General features: G+C 39.2%; 1 protein-coding gene across 7 annotated transcripts in view; it reads right to left on the bottom strand.

Moving 5' to 3' along the window:
- TLK2 (tousled like kinase 2) overlaps positions 1 to 20,971 on the bottom strand; it is a 127,264-nt gene that overhangs the window by 54,501 nt on the left and 51,792 nt on the right. For 5 of the 7 annotated variants that reach the window (XM_029927384.1, XM_029927383.1, XM_029927386.1 and 2 more), the window contains 5 exons: positions 16,898 to 16,969; positions 16,636 to 16,705; positions 15,560 to 15,603; positions 14,751 to 14,846; positions 5,920 to 6,087 (listed from right to left, as the gene is read on the bottom strand). In XM_029927384.1, the coding sequence (XP_029783244.1) occupies positions 5,920 to 6,087; positions 14,751 to 14,846; positions 15,560 to 15,603; positions 16,636 to 16,705; positions 16,898 to 16,969 (450 nt within the window). Of the gene's footprint in view, positions 1 to 5,919; positions 6,088 to 11,454; positions 11,472 to 14,750; positions 14,847 to 15,559; positions 15,604 to 16,635; positions 16,706 to 16,897; positions 16,970 to 20,971 lie in introns of those variants that run through there. The other 2 variants (XM_029927388.1, XM_029927389.1) reach the window with 2 other exon arrangements.

The following is a 20,971-nucleotide window of genomic DNA, read 5'->3' as shown; positions in this document are numbered from 1 at the left end:
AAAGAAGTAAAACCATATCTATTTGTAGATGACAGGATGCCATGCACAGAAAGTCCTACATAAGAACTATTAGGACTAAAACACAAGCTCAACAAAACCGCAGAATAGAAAACTAATATATAAAAATTATGAGCAAACTGAAAATAAAATAAAGAAAATACAAAGAAAACTTTTATTTGCAACAGACCAAAAAAGAATAAACTCTTAGAAATAATTTTAACAAAAGAGCAAAATCCATACACTGAAAACCGCAAACATTAAAAGAAAATAAAGAGACCTAAGTAAATGGAAAGCTATCTCATGTTAATGGAATGGAAGACTTAGTATTTTTAAGAAGGCAATACTCCACAAATTGATCAACAGATTCAGCATATCTACTATAATTCCTAGGTGATTTGTCTGCAGAAACTAAAAGGCTGATTCGAAAATTCTTATGGAAATGCATAAAACAACTAAAACAATCCTGAAAAAGAACAAAGTTGATGGAATCATACTGCCTGATTTCAAAAAATTACTACAAAGCTACAATCATTAAGACTGTGGTGCTGACATGAGCATAGGCATATAGATCGATGGAGGAGATATTCAGAGTCCAGAAATAAACCCTTCACATTTATGGTCAACTGATTTTTGACAAGGTGCCAAGACAATTCAATGGAGAAAGAATAGTCTTTTCACACAAATGGTGCGCGGACAAGTGGATATCCACATGCAAAAGAATAAAATTGGAAACCCCACCACCACCACTCCCTGAAACCCATACACAAAAAATAATACAAATTGGATCATGGACCTAAATGTAAGAGCTACAAGGACACTGAGAAGAAAATACAGAAGTAGAGTTTCCTGACCTTATGTTAGGTAAAGTCTTTTTAGCTACAACACTAAAAGCATAGGCAACAAAAAAGTTGAACTTTTTCTAAATTAAAACCTCTTGTGCTTCAAGCACTTTCAAGAAAGTACAACAACCTACAAGACAAAATATGTTCAAATCATATAGTTGATAAGGGTCCCTTCCAACTCAACAATAAAAATAAAATAGCTCAATTTACAAATGGACAAAGGATATATACATTTCTTCAAAGAATATATACAAATGGCCAGAAGAAATTTTTTAAAGATCCACAGTATCACTAGTATTCAGAAAATGCATATCAAAACCAGGAGCTATCACTTTACACCCACTAGGATGACTATAATCACAACAACAGACCATGATAAGTGCTGGCGAGGATGTGTGGAAGACCCTCATATGTTGCTGCTGAGTTTGTAAAATGGTACATTTGCTTTGGAAAGGAGTTTGGCAGTTCCTAAGAAATAGTTACCATAAAACTCAACAATTCCACTCTTTAGCACATACCTAAAATGACAATAACATACGCCTACACAAAAACGTGGGCATGAATGTTCATAGCAGTATTATTCATAATAACCAAAAAGTGGAAACAACCCAAATGTTCATCACATGATGAAAGGATAAAAAAGGCTGTAAGCAGCTGACCAGCACGAGGAACGATTATATTTACGGATACACATCCACGAAAATCCATGAGGCCTAAGGATAATCAAAGATGAGAAAGTTAGGGACGCCTGGGTGGCTCAGTCAGTTAAGCGTCCGACTTCGGCTCCGGTCATGATCTTATGGTTCGTGAGTTCAAGCCCTGCATTGGACTCTGTGCTGACAGCTCAGAGCCTGGAGCCTGCTTTGGATTCTGCGTCTCCCTCTCTCTATCCCCTCCCCTCCCCGCTCATGCACACATGTTCTCTCTCAAAAATAAACAAGCATTTAAAAAAATTATACATAAAAAAAGAGAAAGCTATTTGTCAACATTTCATACAGCTATTACTCCTCACTTTAAAAATTAAAATTTTATTTAAAATATTAAAATTGGTAATTAAAAGGTAAGAACTAAGCATTTAACCTACTTTTCTCAAGAACTGTAAGTCAAAGTAGCCAAAGAGGCCCAGACGCTGACAGGAAGATTCTATTTTACATAAGAATGAACAGCAATAAAAAGTAAGTGTCATAATGTTAATTATGCTATCTAGGAAAATATGTATATTTCTTAGAAAATGCCTGTTAAGTAATTCAGAGATAGGAGGTCAGGATTTCTAAAATGTGCTTTAAAATACTTCAGCATAAAACAATATGAAAATACATTTTTAAAACTCCAAGCTTTTAGGATTGTCTTGTGTAATGTTAAAAGATGCAGCTTTCAAGGAATAATAAAACAAAGTAGAGCACAGGAGCTAGATACTGTGTGGAGTGGGCCTGGACGAATTACTATTTAATACAGTGTAATCAAGGTAGGCCCCTGTGATAGGGGAAATTCAAACAGAGACTAGAGAACTGAGGGAGCATGGCAGACTTACTATCTGGAAGAAGAATGTTAAGACAAAGGCAACACCCAAGTGTAAAGTCCCTGAGATGAGAACATGCCAGGTAGTACCTGAGGAAGCAAGGCGGGCAGTGTGGATGGAGTCTGGTAAGCAAGGGAGATGGCAGTAAGAAATGGCCAAGTGGTGAGAAACAGACAGGCAGGCCTTCATATGTCCTTTTAAGCACCTCTGGGCAGACATGACTGAATCACTCTCATCTGCTGAGAACAGATTAAAAGGCAAAAAAGGTAGGAGCAAAGAATCCAGTTAGGGGGTTACTATCATAACCTCAGTGGGGTACAATGGTTTAGTTCAAGTAGTAGTAGTAGTAATGAAGAGGTTAGAAGTAGGAATCTGAACATACCTTAATACTAAGATTTACTGATGGATTTGTAATTGGAATATAAAATAAAGAGAAGAGACCAGAAAGCCTCCATGATTTCTGAACAACTAGGAGAGAGTGGACAGTTACTGAGATGTGGAAGGACGTGGAAGGCCGCTGAAGAAATGGCTTTGGAACAGGGGAACAAAATGAATTCAGTTTTGGACATGTTAGATTTGATATGCTTCTCAGACACAGAGAGAAGTCTAGAAGCAACTGACTACATAGGTTTGGAATTTGGGGCAGGGCTCTGGGCTGGAGACACAAACCTGGAAGTGCTCTGCATATGGGTGATAACTAACGCAAAGAAACTCAGTGAGATTCCGCAGAGAATAAAAGTAGACAAAAGTCTCAAGACTGAGCCCAGGGGCACTCCACTGTTTAGAGGTCTGGGAAATGAGAAAGAACCAAAAGAGCGCAAGCCGAGAAGAGCAGGGCCTGGAGAAGGGAGCATCAACTGTGGCTAATGAATCGTGCTGCACAGGTATGTTCTGAGGGCTGACCACTGGGAGCCGCAGACACCCTCGATACAAATTCTCATACACGGGTAAAGGGAAACCACTTCCGGATTTCTGCAATTGTAAACAATGCAATAAACATCTTTGTACGATTTTATGGGAATGGAATTTCTGGATCCCAGGATACGTAAACTTATCACTCAGATACAAACCAACTTGTCTAAGAGATTGCACCAATTTAGAGTCAGTATAAAACTTGCATGTGTATCTAAACTATAATGTACATGGAGAATTATCAAATGTATCAATACTTAACACTTAAGTCAAATGTGTTAACTTCAAATAAAGATTGAAAGAAAGAAAAAAACAGTGTTACCTTCTTTTATTTTGCATCTCTCCATGGGTGAAGTTAGGCATTTTTCATGTTACTAGTCATGTGTCTCCCCGCCAGCCTTCCCCGTAAAACTGCCATAGCTTTTGCATATTTGTCAGGAAACTGCTGGTCTTTATTTAAAAACACTTTTTTAATACTTACTAACGTTAATTCTATTGCTTTCTTCTTTTCTTTAGACTACTAAGCTTATATCCTGGCTGGGACTGCAGAGAAGCAAAGCGATCCAGAACTGTACCAAACCATTTAGGTCTCTGGTTTTCACCTTGTCTCCCTGTTCCTTCTTCGGACATGATCATTTTCTTGCTCTTCTCTGCCACCTCTCCTCTCTCCATGAGAACCATATGGCCATAGCATCCGCACTCCTCTGACAACCTGAGTGCACTCGCTGAAAGGACTGAGGAAGTGGTTATCCATGTGTACACATCCCAATACCTTTTAGGGAAGGCTCACATTAGAGGACTGAGTTTTGCTGATCGAAATCCTAGGTACTTAACTACATGCCTGTCACATAGTGGGCATTCAGGAAGTATTTGTGCAGTAAACAAAGGGAACTCCTTCAAGTGAAATGGAGGTAGATTTTAGGAAGGAAATAAGGGAGGCGCCTGGGTGGTTCAGTAAGTTAATGTCCAACTTCGGCTCAGGTCATGATCTCATGGTTTGTGGGTTCAAGCCCCGCGTCGGGCTCTGTGCTGCCAGCTCAGAGCCTGGAGCCTGCTTCTGATTCTGTGTCTCCCTCTCTCTCTCTGACCCTCCCCTGCTCATGCCGTCTCTGTTTCTCAAAAATAAATAAAAAGCATTAAAAAAAAAAAAAAAGACTATTAAAAAGGCAATAAAAGGGGCGCGTGGGTGGCTCAGTCGGTTAAGCGCCAAATTCGGCTCAGGTCATGATCTCACGGCTCGTGAGTTCGAGCCCCACGTTGGGCTCTGTGCCAGCAGCTCAGAGCCTGGAGCCTGCTTCAGGTTCTGTGTCTCCCTCTCTCTCTGCCCCTCCCCCGACTCATGCTCTGTCTCTCTCTGTCTCAAAAATAAACAAACATTTAAAAACATAAAATAAAAATAAAAAGGCAATAAAAGAACATAAAGACAAATTAACCTGACTAGTCAAGGTTTTGCCTGGGAAAGTTAGCTGGAAGATGAAGATTTAATGGTCAGTGAATAGTAAACAATGTCATTTACACAACCTGCGCAGAGGCACAGTCTCTGTAACAATGCTATAGGGAAGCACAACATTCTCATACAAAGTATGCCATTCTGCCTTCGGGCCCACCCACAGAACCGTACTGATCAATTCTCCGATCTTGTGTTGTGTTTATTTTGCCACCCACAGAAAAAATTACACCGACTTCACACAAGTCTCTCAATTCCTTTCATGCCTAAAAAATTCTGTAAGTTTAAAAGCTATAATATCTCTTTGAGGAAAAACTGGAATGACTGTAAGACAGTACTCCAAATTGTGTGCGATGGTTCCCTAAATATTTTATAATTTTTATTTCCTTTAAGGCACCCACCCTTTTTATGGCCTTTTTGAATACAACTAACTGCATGTGGATTAATGACTCAGAATCCACAAAATTCTTATTCTTTTTAGGTTGTCAGTGGAGCGAATGAACCAGAAGAGAAAGAAATCTGGATCAGTGATGACTTAAGCTCTGAAAGAGGCCTCAGAAATGGACGAATAGGGCAACGGAGCTTTCTCTTGCTCTGCATCATCTGTGGCAGGGCACAGAAACCAAGAAAAATAACAACTCTGGAGTCAAACTGCACTGTAATTTGGCAAGTAAAATTGGGGTCAAACCTTCTTGTCCTTCAAGCAGACAGAAAGAAGCTAAAAGCAGCAAATAGGTAGCCAAACATCCTGAGAAAAGCATCTGTACGACCCCATGAGGAGGCAAGCGCACAGGCCACACGCACACCACGGAGGGGAAGCCGGCTGGCAGACATGCCACAGGATGCCCACCTCCATGCTGACGTTAACTGACCTGGACACTACTCCAAATAAGTGACGCCTGGAGCTCGGCAATTTTATTTTTAATTAGACAAGTGCTTTGGCTGTGATGGAATTTATCTGTGTCTTTGTTACTTCTTTGTCAACCTAAAACCGTATTTGCTTTCCCGTGATGTGCTCTGACTATAACAAAGCAGTCTCTCTCAGGCCCCTGACCCAAGGGAGATGGAATAAAACCACGCTACCTTTACAAGTCACACAGTGAGCAATGGCAGCACCTCTTCACGCAAACAGGTACTCACACTTCACCAAGGAGCCCGAGGGCAACAAGGATCTGCACCAAACCAGCCTTGGTACTCACTGAAACAAAGGTGAAGCAGAGGCCAGCTCCCCTCTGCGCCAGCTGCTCCGTGTCCAGCCGAGGCTTCGCCAGCATCACTGACATGAGGGTTGGCAGGGCCGACTGCTCCTCCGCCACCTCCTTCGCAGCGCTGCCATCTAAGCCATAGAGGGGCTGCTCCACTCGCCGCTGCAAAACATTAAAGAAAACCCACGATCACACGAGGAAGAAAACCAGACACTGCCAAAACATACAACGGATTAAAACACAATTATCGACTAGTAGAGTATTTTTGAAAAACACCTTCTCTGAAAACAAATACAGACAGCATAATCACAGTATCACTGGATTATAACCTATCTGTCAATCTGAGTTAATACCTTACTTGAATTCTGGAAAATTACATTTTAATTGTTACGTATTTCTACAACTGAATCTGCAGTTTACTTTGTAGACTTCAACAAATCAGCTTCATAATACCCTCAAACCTACAAAGGAAATGTTATTTCTATCCTGTAGGTAAATGAAGATGAAGACATTTGTCCCCTAATTTACAGGTTGCTTATTTCACTCTCAACTCTATCCTTACCATGCTATACCTTAGATACAAAAATCAAAAAGAAATACAGGCAAAACAATTCCCACAGAACACTAAAAGAATAATATAACACAATTATGTATGGTTTTTTCCCATAAATGTAAGGATAGTTCATTACTAGCAAATCTGATATCATTCATCACGTTAGTATTGGGGGAGGGGAGGGGGAATATCAAGATTCTTCCCTTTAGATGTCAAAAAGGATTTGCACATTGCTGGGTGACTCTTAAAAACAAAAACAAAAAACACTGTAAGCATCCATCTTTAAAACAACAGTATTTTTTTCAGAAATCAACATAAATTAATGATGCCATACCAAAGACATTCTCATTAACGTTAAGAAAATTAGACAGAGATTAACACATTAATATCACAACCATTCAACATCATTACAGAAGTTTTAGCAATGTCATAACGGGGGAAAGGAGGTATAAACACCGAAAAATATTAAAGTGTCATTTTTGGATGATATAACTATTCACAAAGGAAACTAAGCAAATCAACTGAAAATAAATAAGAGCTCAGTAAGATGGTCGGATATAAAAAATAAATATACAAAAAACAACAGCTTCCCCATATATCAATAATTATTATCAGAATACGTAATGAAAGACTACAAATGGAAGAAAAAGCAGATTCAAAGTTTAAAAAAATCTATATAAGAAATAAGTTTATAAATAAACTTAAGAAATATGGAGATTACGTATAAAGAAAAATGACAGCGTCACTGGTAGATGTAAAAGATGATCTACACGGTGATACCATGCGCCTGCATTCAAATTTTATAAGTGTCAAATTTCTTCAAAAGCCAATGCACAGGGGTTTTTATTTACTTTTGTTTTTCTTTTTTCTCTCTTTTGCTGTAAGAGAGAGTGTTGTAGTGGTATAAAGATCAGAGTGTAACTCTCACTCTCTTTTGAGGAGCGATCTGGAGGAATTTCACACATTAATTCTGAGTTCTTTTGGGAAAATAATCAAAACTATCCACTAACTTTTGATAAAGAATATCAGGGAAACCACACAATAAACTATTTTTTAAAAAAGAAGGAACCAATTTGACAATAAACTATTTTTTAAAAAAAGCATACCACAAAACAGCATGACCACATCAGTATAATACTGGAGGATGAACAAACAGATCAGTGGCACAGAACAGAAAACTCAGAAACAGACCCCTGTAACATGGATATATAATCTGTGATTGAACTGCAATTCAGATTGGTGGGAACTTATTAAAAAGATGGTAGGATATGTGTCTAGGTGTTAGAAAAAAAGTAGAAAAGCACGTTGCTTCCTTATCTCATACATAAAAATTACAAGGACAAGTACTTTTATGACTTTCTAGTAGTGAAGGACTTTTGAAACATGACATTAAAAACACAAACCATACAGGAATATCTCAGAGTAACACAAAACCAGTAAGATGTAAAAGGAAAAGGGGATAAATTTGACTCCAAATTTTTTTACTCCTTAATAGCAAAAGTCAGTATGAAGTTAAAAGATAAAATTACAAACAGGCAAAAATGTTTACCATACAAATGACAATGTGTTAACAATCTTAATAAATAATGTGCTCCTACTCATCAGGGAGGAAAAAAAAAACCCAAATACTCCAATAAATAAAGAGGCAAAGAACTTAAAGAATTATTAAAAGAAAAATCCAAAGGTCCATTACACTTATGAAAAGATGTTTAATATCACTAATGAAGAAATGCAAGGCAAAACAAGGTATTCTTCTCACTGACAAAATTATAGTGATAAACTTTAGTATTAGGAGGGTACACAGAAACTGGGACCTGCAAACTGCTGATAATCTGTGAGCAACTATGTGATGACATATTAAAGTAAGCATATTCTTGGACTAGAGAATTATAGTTTGGAAATTTATGGAAAGGAAAAGAAATGCTTAAGTACAGATATGTGTATGTGTGTGTGTGTGTGTGTGTGTGTGTACACACACGCACATATACATACAAGGACACTCATTACAGTACTATTTAGAGGACAAAAAATGTTTACAAGATATTGGTTAAATAACACAAAGGAAATGAGGAACTCTATTACATGAACACACATGTATACACACATGCCCAGTAAACTCTTTAACAATAGTTCTGGCGGAGACCATCTGCGCTGCTGGACTTTCATAATCAGCACATATCCCTTCATCAGGAAACACTACCTGATATTTTCATTTTAGAAAATAAAAGTAAAATAAACTAACCAAAATGATTCCAACAAAAGAACTTAGGTTTTCAATCTGTGAGCGGAGTCCACCGCCTTGAGACAAACACTCCTACCCCAACCAATGCAACTGTTTAAATTTCAGGCTCCAAAGTGCTTGTGAGATCCATTCACTGTAATATCTGCCCTACTTGGGAGACTGTATCTCTGAAGCCCCAATACTAAAATTAATCATTCTGTTATGTACTCAATACACGTTTGCCAAGGGCTGAAAGATTTTATAGAATGTTTCTGGAAATACAGCAGGCTAGGATGTTTGAACTAACCTTTCCTTAGAAAATGATTATAAAAACAGGACAAACTATGGGGGAAAAAAAAGATATTAAAAGCACTGAAGAGTTGATAAAATAAGCGACCTGCCAGGACAAAATCTAAGGGAAATTAGGAACAGAAGACACATAAATGAAGCACCAAAGTCACTTGCCCTAAGGGTACCTGCAGATCTTGAATTTCCATTCACAGGGCACAAGGTGCCAAGAGGACAGTCACAGGCCAAAATCCAGGCAGGGGTTCAATAAGGAAACCCTTCGCACTTCAAGCTTCAAAGGCTTCCAAAGTGTTATACTCTAAGGGAAAATGTAAACCAGGAGAAAAATTTCCTCCACCCTCAGAGAACTACAAGGAAGTTGCCTTGGCAATGCAGGGAGAGGGGGCTCCACTGAGAAATGTTAACACAATTCAGATCAATACCGAATGGGCAGATGAAACAAACAAACAAAATAAACCAACTAAACAAACTGCAAGGCATGAATACAGTGGTTTAAAGTAGTTCTGGATTGGTAAAATCTCTAGGCATTTTGGAAGAAGCAAACAAATTTCTCCCTGGAGGAATACGTTTTAGATCTCAAATTTCACAAGTAATTTTTCAGGAAAAATGAGCAGCACAATAAAAAACCAAAGAAGCGTAAAAGAAATAAAGCCCTAAGCAACAGCTAGGAAAACAACAGACGACAAACAGATTCATAAACATGTCAAATGCCAGAATTATCAAATATAGATTATAAAACTAGGTCTATTAAAAAATAAATAAATAAAAGACAAACTTGAAAATATCAGCAGGGAACATAGTAACAAAAATTAACAATTCAGTGTGGTTGGAGAGCCTGGGTGGCTCAGGTAGTGATCTCACCGTATGTGAGTTCAAGCCCCGCACCAGGCTGATGGCTATCAGCACAGAGAACACATTTCGGATCCTCAGATCCTCTGTCCCCTTTTCTCTGCCTGTCCCTCTCTCTCTGTCCCCCTTCTCTGCTCATGCTCTCTTTCTCTCAAAAATAAACATTAAAAAAAATAATAATAATTCAGTAAGGTTAACACAAATTAAATACAACAAAATGAGAACCTGGAACCAGAAAGGCAAGAAACTATCCAAAATGGATCACATGGAGACTAAAAGAAAGTAGAAAAAAGTCAAAAGGCAAAGTGATGAGATGGGCTAACATACAATTAATTAGAATTTCACAGGAAAAAGAAAAAGAGAACAGGGCAGAAATAATGTTTGAAGAGACAATGGCTAATAATTATCCAAAACGGGTACAAGACCCAACAAAAAAGCCCAACACATTACAAGCAAGAGAAATAACAAGATGCCTCATAGTGAAACTGCAGACCACCACAGAGGAAGATTTTTAAAGCAGCAGAGCAGATGTCAAAGAAATGAGAGATATATGAAAGTTGTTTTCTCAATAGTAACAATGGGAGCCAAAAGATGGTAATAATACATTCAGTTCTTAAGAGAAAAAAATGCCAATGTAAAAATATACACAGCAAAGTATCTTTCAGGAATAAAAGCAAAATTAAGTTATTTAAGCAAACAAAAACCTAGACAATTAACTCCCCAGCAGATACATATAAAAGAATACGAAAGGAGTACTTCAGGTAGAAGGAAAGGGACCCTATGTGGAAGGAGTAAGATGCAAAAAAGTATGAAGAAAGAGGTAAACGAACACTGACAGTATAAACCAGATGAACAGTGACAGTATAAACTAATAATGTTTTATGAGGCTAAAAAAAAAATATGAACATACACCACCGCGACCAAGTTAGTAGCAAATAAATGGAGTTAATGTTCTGAGGTATCGTTTATTTGGGAGGAGGATAAAGATATTATTAACGTCAAACTTTGGCAAACTGAGGATATGTGTGGTAATTTCTATGAGAAACAGCAAAAGGACCTAGCTACTAGTGGAGGATGAGAATACAGAATGATTATGTCCTCATTCCACCCCCCAAAACCAACCCAAATAAAAGCAAGAAATGAAAGGAGAACATGCAGGATGAATAGAAAACACATTTTAAAATGGCAAATAAGATAAATGCTAAAGTTAAAAAACTACTTTAGACAGAATAAAAATTCAACTATATATTTGTCAGGTATACTGAAAACATAATGAAAAACTGGTAGTATAAAAATGGAAATATCTATACCATATAATGGTTTGGATATACTAAGTATTAGATTAAATGCATTTAGAGCAAAAAGTATCACAAGAGATGAAGGGTCACTTAGTAACACACAAAGCAAAACTAGAAATACATGAAGAAACAAGCACCTAGCACAATCCTGAGAGATGATGAACACACCTCTCTTACTAACTGCCGGGACAAACAGCCAAAAATCAGAATACAGAAAAATTTTAAACTGTGATTAAACTCCACGATTAACAAAACTGACTTAATGCCAGAACAAAACTAGTTTGCTTAGGGATACATACATGGTCAAACTATCAGGAATAGCACATTATAATCACGAAAGTTAGAACAGGGGCTGTTTCTAGGGGAGAAAGAGTTGTAATCAGAGAAGAGCACACAGGTTTCCAGGGTGCTGGAAATGCTTTACTTCTTGACCTAACTAATGATTATATGGAGTCGACTCTGCAAGGATTTTCTTTTTGTGAAAGGCCACGCAAATATTTGAGGCTTTACAGGCCAGCCATATAACATCTCTGCAATATATTCTTCTGTCTCTAGAACTCTTTAAAAATCTAAAAATCATTCTTAGTTTGCCAGCTGTGAGTTGCAGTTTTTACCAAATTCCTGCAATAAAAGGCTCATGTTTTGGGCACCTCTTTGTTTTCAACAAAAATACAAAAGAACCACTTGGGGGGAAAAGAATAAAATAATTCTTTATCTACTGATTCTTTAACAGTTTTGAGCATCTACCACGTGTGCCAAGCATGGTTTTGGGTGTTAGAGACTGAAAACTGAACAAGATATTTATCTCTTCATGTCAAGTTGAAGAAATAGTAAAGATTATTTTACCTTTATGTAATAAGTACCAAGAGATGGAAACAGCAATAAACTACAAAGTCCCTGCTCTCATGAGATTAACATTCTAGTGGAAGATGTGCAATATATTAACCAAATAGTTAAAAATTAAAATATAGGGGCGCCTGGGTGGCTCAGTCGGTTAAGCGTCCGACTTCGGCTCAGGCCAGATCTCACATTCGTGGGTTCGAGCCCCGCGTCAGGCTCTGTGCTGACAGCTCAGAGCCTGGAGCCTGCTTCCGGTTCTGTGTCTCCTTCTCTCTCTGCCCCTCCCCCTCTCATGCCCTCTCTCTGTATCAAAAATAAATAAAACATTTAAAAAAAAATTAAAATATAGGAGCTCCTGGGTGGCTCAACCGCCTGGGTGGCCCAGTTGGTTGAGTATCAAACTCCTGACTTTAACTTAGGTCATGATCCCACAGTTCATAAGTTAGCCCCACGTTGGACTCTGTGCTGATGGCGTGGAGCCTGCTTAGGATTCTCTCTCCCTCTCTCTCTGCCTCTTCCCTGCTTGCTCGCTCATGCTCTCTCAAAATAAACAAACTTTAAGAAGTTTTCATTGTCATTAAATTAAAATATTAAAATACCACACATCAGTGAAAGGGAGTAATCTACAACAACACACAACAATACGGATACATCTGACAGAAGTTATGTTGAACAAAAGCAGACATAGAATACATTGTATGATTTCTCTCATACAAAATACAAAAACAGAAAAAACTCATCTCTGCTGGTAGAAATCAGGACAGGGGCTATCATCACTGGCAGGGAGGGGGCTAATAATTGGCAGGGAGCATAACAGGGTTTGGGGAAGGAGGCTGGTAATATTTCTTTTTTGTGTTGGAATATTTTAAACACTTTAATTGGTTTAAAAGTTAAGAAAAATAGGGACACCTGGCTGGGCAGTCAGTGGAGCATGCATCTCTTGATCTCGGAGTTGTGAGTTTGAACCCCACACTAAGTATAGAGATTTCTTTTTAAAAAAATCTTTAAAAAAACTTTTAAAATAAATAAAGGTTGAGAAAAATAGGGGCATCTAGGTGGCTCAGTTGGTTAAGTGTCCAACTTCAGCTCAGGCCATGATCTCAGCTCGTGAGTTTGAGCCCCGCATTGGGCTCTGTGCTGACAGCTCAGAGCCTGGAGCCTGCTTTGGATTCTCTTCCTCTCTCTGCTCCTCCCCTACTCACACTCTATCTCTCTCCCTCTCAAAAATAAACATTAAAAAAAAATTTTTTTTTAAAGAAAAAGAAAGACACAATCTTCCTCAGCAGTTACCTAAAAACCCTCAACCTAACCAAACAGATCTACACATCAAACATTTCTAACATCTTTTTTTAATGCTTATTTTGAGAGAGAGAGAGGGAGAGAGAGAGAGAGAGAGACTCTAGCCGGTTCTGTGCTATCACACAGACCCTGATGTGGAGCTGGATCTCATGTACTGTGAGCTGAGATCAAGAGCCAGATGCTTCCAATTGAACCACCCAGTGTTAACATTTCTAACACTTTTAAACATAACAAAGATGAAATAGCCAAACTTTCAAGTTGAATACATTTTACTAAGTGCTTTAATAACTGCAATCACCTCAATGAATGCATGTCTTTATGAGACAGAAGAGGGAAAGAAATGCATTCCAAATATTTTTAACACAGAAGACTAATCAGTTAGGAAAAGATCAGTTATTACCCAACTCTGCTGAGGCAGCAAAGTCAAACAACTTTCCTAAGAAAGAGACCTACCACAGAGACTGAGTGTAAGGAGACCCCTCTTCCCCCAAATCCCAAAGCAATACCCAAGGCCTCAGCGGACAGAACACGCCCCTGAGTACAAAGACCTTGCACGGTGTCAACAAGCCACCCACAGGCACGGAGTGACTGAACACGAACCCCCACACGGCAGCTAGCGCAGGGCGTCTCAATCTCGGCACCAGTGTGCTGCCTGCAGCAGGTAACCCTTTGTCGTGGTGCCTTTTCTGTACCTCGAAGGATGTTTCCTAGCATCTGGCTTCTGCCTACTAGATGCTTACAGCTCCCTACAGTTCCCTCCTCCCACCCTCCAGTTGTGATAAAAAATTACTCAGTGCCAAATGTCCCCAGAGAGGCAAAACTACCCCCAGCTGAGAACCACTAATTTGGCTGTAATGTTTTTAAGATCTTCAGTTCTCGCTTGAAGGAAGGAAACAGGTGGGCCTGGCTCGCTTGGGCGCTGGAGGCTGAGACTCTTGATATCAGGGATTGTGAGTTCGAGCCCCACATCGCGTGTAGAGATTATTTAAAAACAAAAATCTTACTAAAAAAAATAAAAAGGAAGACAGACCCATCTCAAATTTGAGTATCATTAGTTTCTCTGCTTCATCATTGAGAAAGCCTTGAAAATAAAACAAATGCCAAAATCAAATGCCAGGTGCTGACCAGATTTTTTTAAAAAATTAGAATCCAGTGACAGGAATATATACGCTTGGCAAGGATAAAAAGTTCATGTTTGAATTGGAAATCATTTCCTTGACAGAACACGGAGCTGTATGCTTAGAGGTAACTTATTATACTGAGAAACAGGGTTAGATCTTGTACGACATAAATTTACAGAGACAGACTTGAGTCTAAGTGACTCACAGGTAACTCTAGGAATGGTTTTGCTTCGTGCCTCATTCCCCTGGGCAGTTAATGGAAAAGAACTGCCTTGAGTGTTCCTAGGTGCTCGCCTCCTACAACAGGGGTCAAGTTTCTCCAGGCGAATGCTTACCGGTAAGGGATTGGATAAGGAATGTTGCGGTGAGGATCGTGCAACTGGCGGAACACTTCTGCCAGGGCTGGTTCCCGGCCCGCTTCCCCCGGCAAACTGGCCAACAGGGAAAAACGGATATGAATAATTCAAAACAGTACTGTGCTTCAGATAAGGAGAGTAAAAGATTAACACACAAACAGGTCTTAATTATATGGCCCCTTTAAGTCAATATATCATGCTAAAGAGAAAATACCATGTAAGTCAAATTTTGCTATCTTTTCAGTGAGATTTTAAGAAGAACTCCAGCAGAAATGTACCAAGATACAAAGAAAACATGGCTCGAAAGCTGAAGGTACACATGGTTTTGAAAGGACATCAGAGAAGAATGTTTTCCCTTCTTGTCTCAAAATAACCCGAAGCAGGAATACAGTGGTGCAGTGGATGTTAGTGTCTTCTTTAGGAACCACTAACAATGGGTCAGTGAGCTCGCTACACGTCCCACTGAACTATGGGGAAGAGGGCAAAAGAAGAGTCCAAGTCACTCCATTTCAATCTTTGTAAGAACCGAAACCTAGTCTGGCCAAGAGAAACATCACCTCATTTGTGAATTTTTATATCATCACAGACAAGACACATCATAAACCAATTTAAATTTAGGAAGTCAGCAGCACGTCCTCTTAACAGAGAGAGATGGGGCAACACCAGATTCATGAAGATAGGGAGGAGAGCACGGGAAAGGCAAAACATTGCTTTCTAATGCCTTAAGGAAGGCAAGGATTTAGATTTTAACAAATCACTATAAATTTTTTTCCAAAAATTTAACTTACCTCAAAGTAATCACTAATTTTATGTCCCCTAGGAGTGCCTTTCCCTGAAAACGAAACCAAAGTAAGTATAGTTCTTCCAATAACATACATAAGCCATCATTCACTAAAATGCACTATGCATTCACTGACTGCACATGTCTTCAGCGATTCAAGTCCTGGCTTTACTTTTAACAGATAAGCCAAATTACCTGTATCCTAAGAACAGAGACCGTTTCCTCCATCTAATAAAAGCCTTAATAAGCAGTGAAAGGAGATTTTTTTTCTCAGCTTGCTTTAAGATATGTAAATCTTTCTTTTATAATATGCTAAGAAAACCTAGGCCACAGCTATGAATCAAAGTAAATCTAATCTATAGTCCATGCCCTCAATCAAGAGAACAAAAAATTCAAAACAAACTCATCAGAACTAAAGGGTTTATGCTAGGCCACAAAAAAACTTTATATGATCACGTCACTTTGGGACAATCCCCCCCCGCCCCCCCAAAAGTAAAAAATAATTTGTAGATAAAAAAATAAGAGAAATGTAAAAAAGACTATGACTTCCATTCCTTAGAGGAGGTGGGGGAGATGAAGCAAAGCATTTATTCCCTTTTTAATTACACAAAGATATTTGGCATCATAACCCATCATATTTATAGATTTAGCCCACTGGGTACCAATGCTCAACTAAACTGCCACAGGAGAGTAGGTACAAAGGACAGCCATGTAAATAAAACCATTTCTGGTTACCGATTATTAACAAATCACTAGGCTATTGCAAGACATAGTTACACCACCAATGTAACCTCTTTTCTGTATAATGTATGCTTAGTCTGCAGAAAAACCTGTGGTGAGAAGATCGTTAACTTACAACAGGGAAAACAAGGGTCCCCAAAGAACTGACACTTTTGTCAAGTGTGACAAGTCTGTAATCAAATGGCACATCTATAATAAACAGCCTGATATTCCCTTAAGGTACACAAATCTCCTTTGTTAGGAATCCCTGTGTATGAACTAATTATTGAGTGTGAGTTGGAAAATTCTAAGTATCTCAATTCCAAGAATTTAGTATTTTTATTGGTAGGAAATTATTACTACCTTGGCTAGTTTCATACGGTTCAGCTTTTCTTTTCCGGTTTCGCTGGTCATTCTGTTTTTTCTCAGGAGTCTGTTAAATACCACATACATCACAATTAGCATTTTGTTAAATTTTTCACATTATGAGAGTAGGTACAAAATATCAAAGTAAGAAGACAGAAGGCAAGTCCTAAATCAGAGTCCTGGAGTTATGCAGTGCTACCTTTCAACCCAGACTGAAAGCGTGGGAATGTGTAGTCTCACAACAAATGTGGCCTCTTACCTCTACTTCTTTATCACTCAAGGACCCCACGCTGCACAAGCTCTGATTGGAAGACTCACTATTGAGTGGCCCCTGGAAAGAGAGAAAAACAAAAAAGGAATCAAAAGAAACTAATTTAAGAGGACAGCGACACTGAAGAAACCTGCCAGTTTTGATGTCTGAAGTCAAAGAAGTCAAGAATTAACTAGAGTACCCGCAAAGTCAACTTGAAAAGAATTCCATCAACTATACGATAGTGCCCTCACGTGAAAATTCTCTAGGCTCAGTCAGTAAAGTATGCGACTCTTGATCCTGGGGTTGTAGGTTTAAGCCCCATAATGGGTGTAGAGATTACTTAAAAATAAAATCTAATTTAAGTGCCCGACTTTTTTTATTTTTGTTAACGTTTATTTATTTTTGAAAGAGACAGAGAGAACGAGCAGGGGAGGGGCAGAGAGAGAGACACACAGAATCTGAAGCATTTCCTAGCTCTGAGCTGTCAGTACAGAGACCAGTGAGGGGCATGAACAAGCCACAAGATCATGACCTGACGCTCAACAGACTAAGCCACCCAGGTGCTCAAGTGTCCAACTTATGGTGTGGCTCAGGTCATGATCCCAATTCAAGCCCTGTGAGGGGCTGTGCACTAACAGCTCAGAGCCTACTTGGGATTCTCTCTCTCCCTTGCTCTCTGCCCCTCTCCCACCCCTGCTCACTCTCGACTGCTCTCTCAATAAATAAACATTTAAAAATACCAATTCTGCAATCATGTGCAAATTTCTCCTTCTAGAGTACTTCCACATGCAATGAATTCATTTTTTAAGGAAAATAAACTGGGGACATCAATTCTCTTGGCCTTCTGTATCATACAGGCATCATATGAAAGTTGGTATGTTTCGGAGGATGTTAAGAGTTTCCTATGAAGAATGGTCAGAGACTAGAAGATGAAGGAAATGCTTTCCTGGGTCAGGCTTTAAGGAGGCATGGCCCCTGGTTCAAAAAACAAAGTTACAAGAGACTGACTTCCCAAAAGACTTGACCTCATTCCCATGGGCTAGTTTAAGTCTAAGAGTATTCTCAAGAACAGTGGAAGCTGTGGTAAAAGGCAAATGGAAGACCTGTGGGTGTAATGAAGATACAGCTTAGACTGTAGGCCAGCTAGTTTGCAGAAGGGAACCTGGGAATAAGACTTCTGAGAGAAGTCCTCCTGGGGTCAGAACAAATAGCAAACACTGACCTCAGAAACTCTTCCTTCCAAGGAGCCTCAATTTGATCTCATTAGTTTGTAGAGGACTTTAAGCCTCAGGGCACCGTTGAAAACAACAGAGCAATCTGGGCAATCAGTGGAGTTTAACAGCTGGGTGGGTCAGGGAAAGAATATTAGTACCAGTTATCCTACCGGTGGCCGTAGACAAACTTAAAGCTGGGTCTCCCCAAAGCCACCACCAGAGGAGAGACGCTATAGGGATCAGGAGATAGAAGAGACTTCACTAAAATAATCCAGCCAGTCACTAAACAAACAAACAAGCAAACAACAGTAACAAGTCCATCGGGGTGCCTGGGTGGATCAGTTGGTTAAGCATCATGGTTCATGAGGTCAAGCCCCACATCTCTGCTGTCAGCATGAGTCCACTTGGATCCTCCGTCCCCTCTCTCACTGCCTCTCCCCGACTCATTCTCTCTTTCAAAATAAATAAACTTAAAAAAAGAAAAAAGAATAAGAGCATGTCTGTAAAAACAAAACAAAGCAACAACAACCTCAAGACTGGGATGAGAAATCAGTACCCAGAGCGGGTACAATACGTCATCTGAAAGGACCAGCTTCCAACAAAAGAATCATGAGGCATGCAATGCAAGAGAAAAATATGACCCATATACCAGTGAGGGGAACTGGGAGACAAAAGAAATTGCCTGTGAGAGTGACCTGATGTTGGATTTAACAGAAACATATTTCAAAATATCCATTTGGCCATTTCCAGAGCCAAAGGAAACCACAATTAAAGAAGAAAAGTGTGAATGACAATGTTGTATCAAATAGAGAATATCAGAATATCAACAGAAACACAGAAATGATACATATTATTTAAAAAGGAAATTATGGAGTTGAAAACAACAGTAACAAATTAAAAATGCACTAGAGAGGCTCAAGAGTAGAAATGAAATGACAAGAAATATTAGCAAATGTGAAGATAGATCAATAGAAATTATGCAAGCTGAAAACCAGAAAGAAAATAGAGGAAAAATAAATAACTTCAGAGAAACATGAGAAACTGTTAAGCATGCCACAATGCACATAATTAGGGTTCAAGAGAGAAAGGTGAGCAGGAAAGGAGCAGAAAAATACATCCAAAGAAATAATGGCTGAAAATTTCTCAAACTTACTGAGAAGCAGTAACTTACTCATATAGGAAGCCTAATGAATTCCAAGCAGAATACACATCTAAGAGACCCACACACAGGCACATCATAGGAAAAATGCCCATAGGCAAAAACAGGAGACTATCTTTTGAAAAAAAAATTTTTTAATAGGTTATTTATTTGGGGAGCCTGTGTAGTTCAGTCAGTTAAGCGTCCAACTCTTGGTTTCAGCTCAATTCACGATCTCATGGGTTTGTGGGTTCCAGGCCTGCAGAGGGTTCTGCGCTGGCAGTGCAGAGCCTGCTTGGGATTCTCTCTCTCCATCCCCTGCTCATGCTGTCTCTGTCTCTTGACAGGAAGGAAGGAAGGAAGGTGGGGGGGAGAGACAGAGAGAGAGAGAGAGAGAGAGAGAGAGAGAGAATCTTAAAAATAAATAATAAATATAAATAAATAAATGTTTGTTTATCTATTTTAGATGGTGAGAGAGGGAGGGAGAGAACGTGTATATGTGGGGCAGCGAGAGGGGGAAACAGAAAAAAGAGAATCCCAAGCAGGCTCCATACTGACAGTGCAGAGCCTGACTTAGGGACTCAAACCCATGAAGTGTGAGATCATTACCTGAGCCTAAATCAAGAGTTGAATGTTTAACCAACAGAGCCATCCAGGCATCCTTCCCCCTCTTTTTTATGTTTATTTATTTTTGAGAGAGATGACACACACACACAGAGTGTGAGCAGGGGAGGGGCAGAGAAAGAGAAACAGAATCTGAAGCAGACTCTTGGCTCTGAGCTGTCAGCACAGAGACATATGTGGGCCTTGAACTTATGAAACGTGAGACCATGACCTGAGCCAAAGTCAGACACTTAACTGACGGGAGCCATCCAGGAAACCCCTTCTTTCTTTTATTAAGGTTTATTTATTTTTGAGAGACAGAGACAGAGATAATGCATGTGAGTGGCATAGGGGCAGAAAGAGAGGGAGCAAAAGAATACCAAGCAGGACTCAACCCCAAGAACAATCCCACAAACAATGACCTGAACCGAAATCAAGAGTCACATGCTTAACCTACTAAGCCACCCAGGAGAAAAATCTTAAAAGCAGAAATATAATGCATCACTTACAAGGGAATCCAATAAGATTAACAGCTGGCCTCTGAGCAAAAACAATTTAAAAAGGAGCAAAAGATCTAAACAGACATTTCTCCAAAGACTATATACAAATGGTCAATGAACACATGAAAAGAAGTTCAACATCATTAGCTCATGGGGAAATACAAATCAGAACCAAAATGAGACACCACTTCACACCTACGAGGATGACTAGACTAAAAAAGACAGTAAGAGGGGTGCTTGGATGGCTCAGTTAAGTGTCCGACTTCAGCTCAGGTCATGATCCCCCTGTTCCTAAGTTCCAGTCCCATGTCAGGCTCTGTGCTGACAGCTCAGCTGAGCCTGCTTCAGATTCTGTGTCTCCCTCTCTCTCTGCCCCTCCCCAGCTTGCTCTCTTTCTCAAAAATAAACATTAAAAAAAAAAAATAGTAAGAAAGTGCCGGCAATGAGCATTGAGATATGCACAGAATTGTTGAATCACTGTATTACACACCTGACACTAATATACTGTATGCTAATTATATTTGATTTACAAAAAAAGCGCTGGCAAGAATGTGGAGGAACTATGTTCCCACGAGAAATATATTGCTGGTGGGAACATAAAATGGTGCAGTTGCTTTCAAAAACA

Source organism: Suricata suricatta, chromosome 17, assembly GCF_006229205.1.
Source record: "Suricata suricatta isolate VVHF042 chromosome 17, meerkat_22Aug2017_6uvM2_HiC, whole genome shotgun sequence".
Taxonomy (NCBI): domain Eukaryota; kingdom Metazoa; phylum Chordata; class Mammalia; order Carnivora; family Herpestidae; genus Suricata; species Suricata suricatta.
Note: the sequence above shows the minus strand (reverse complement) of the source record. Positions and strands in the feature narration are given on the sequence as shown.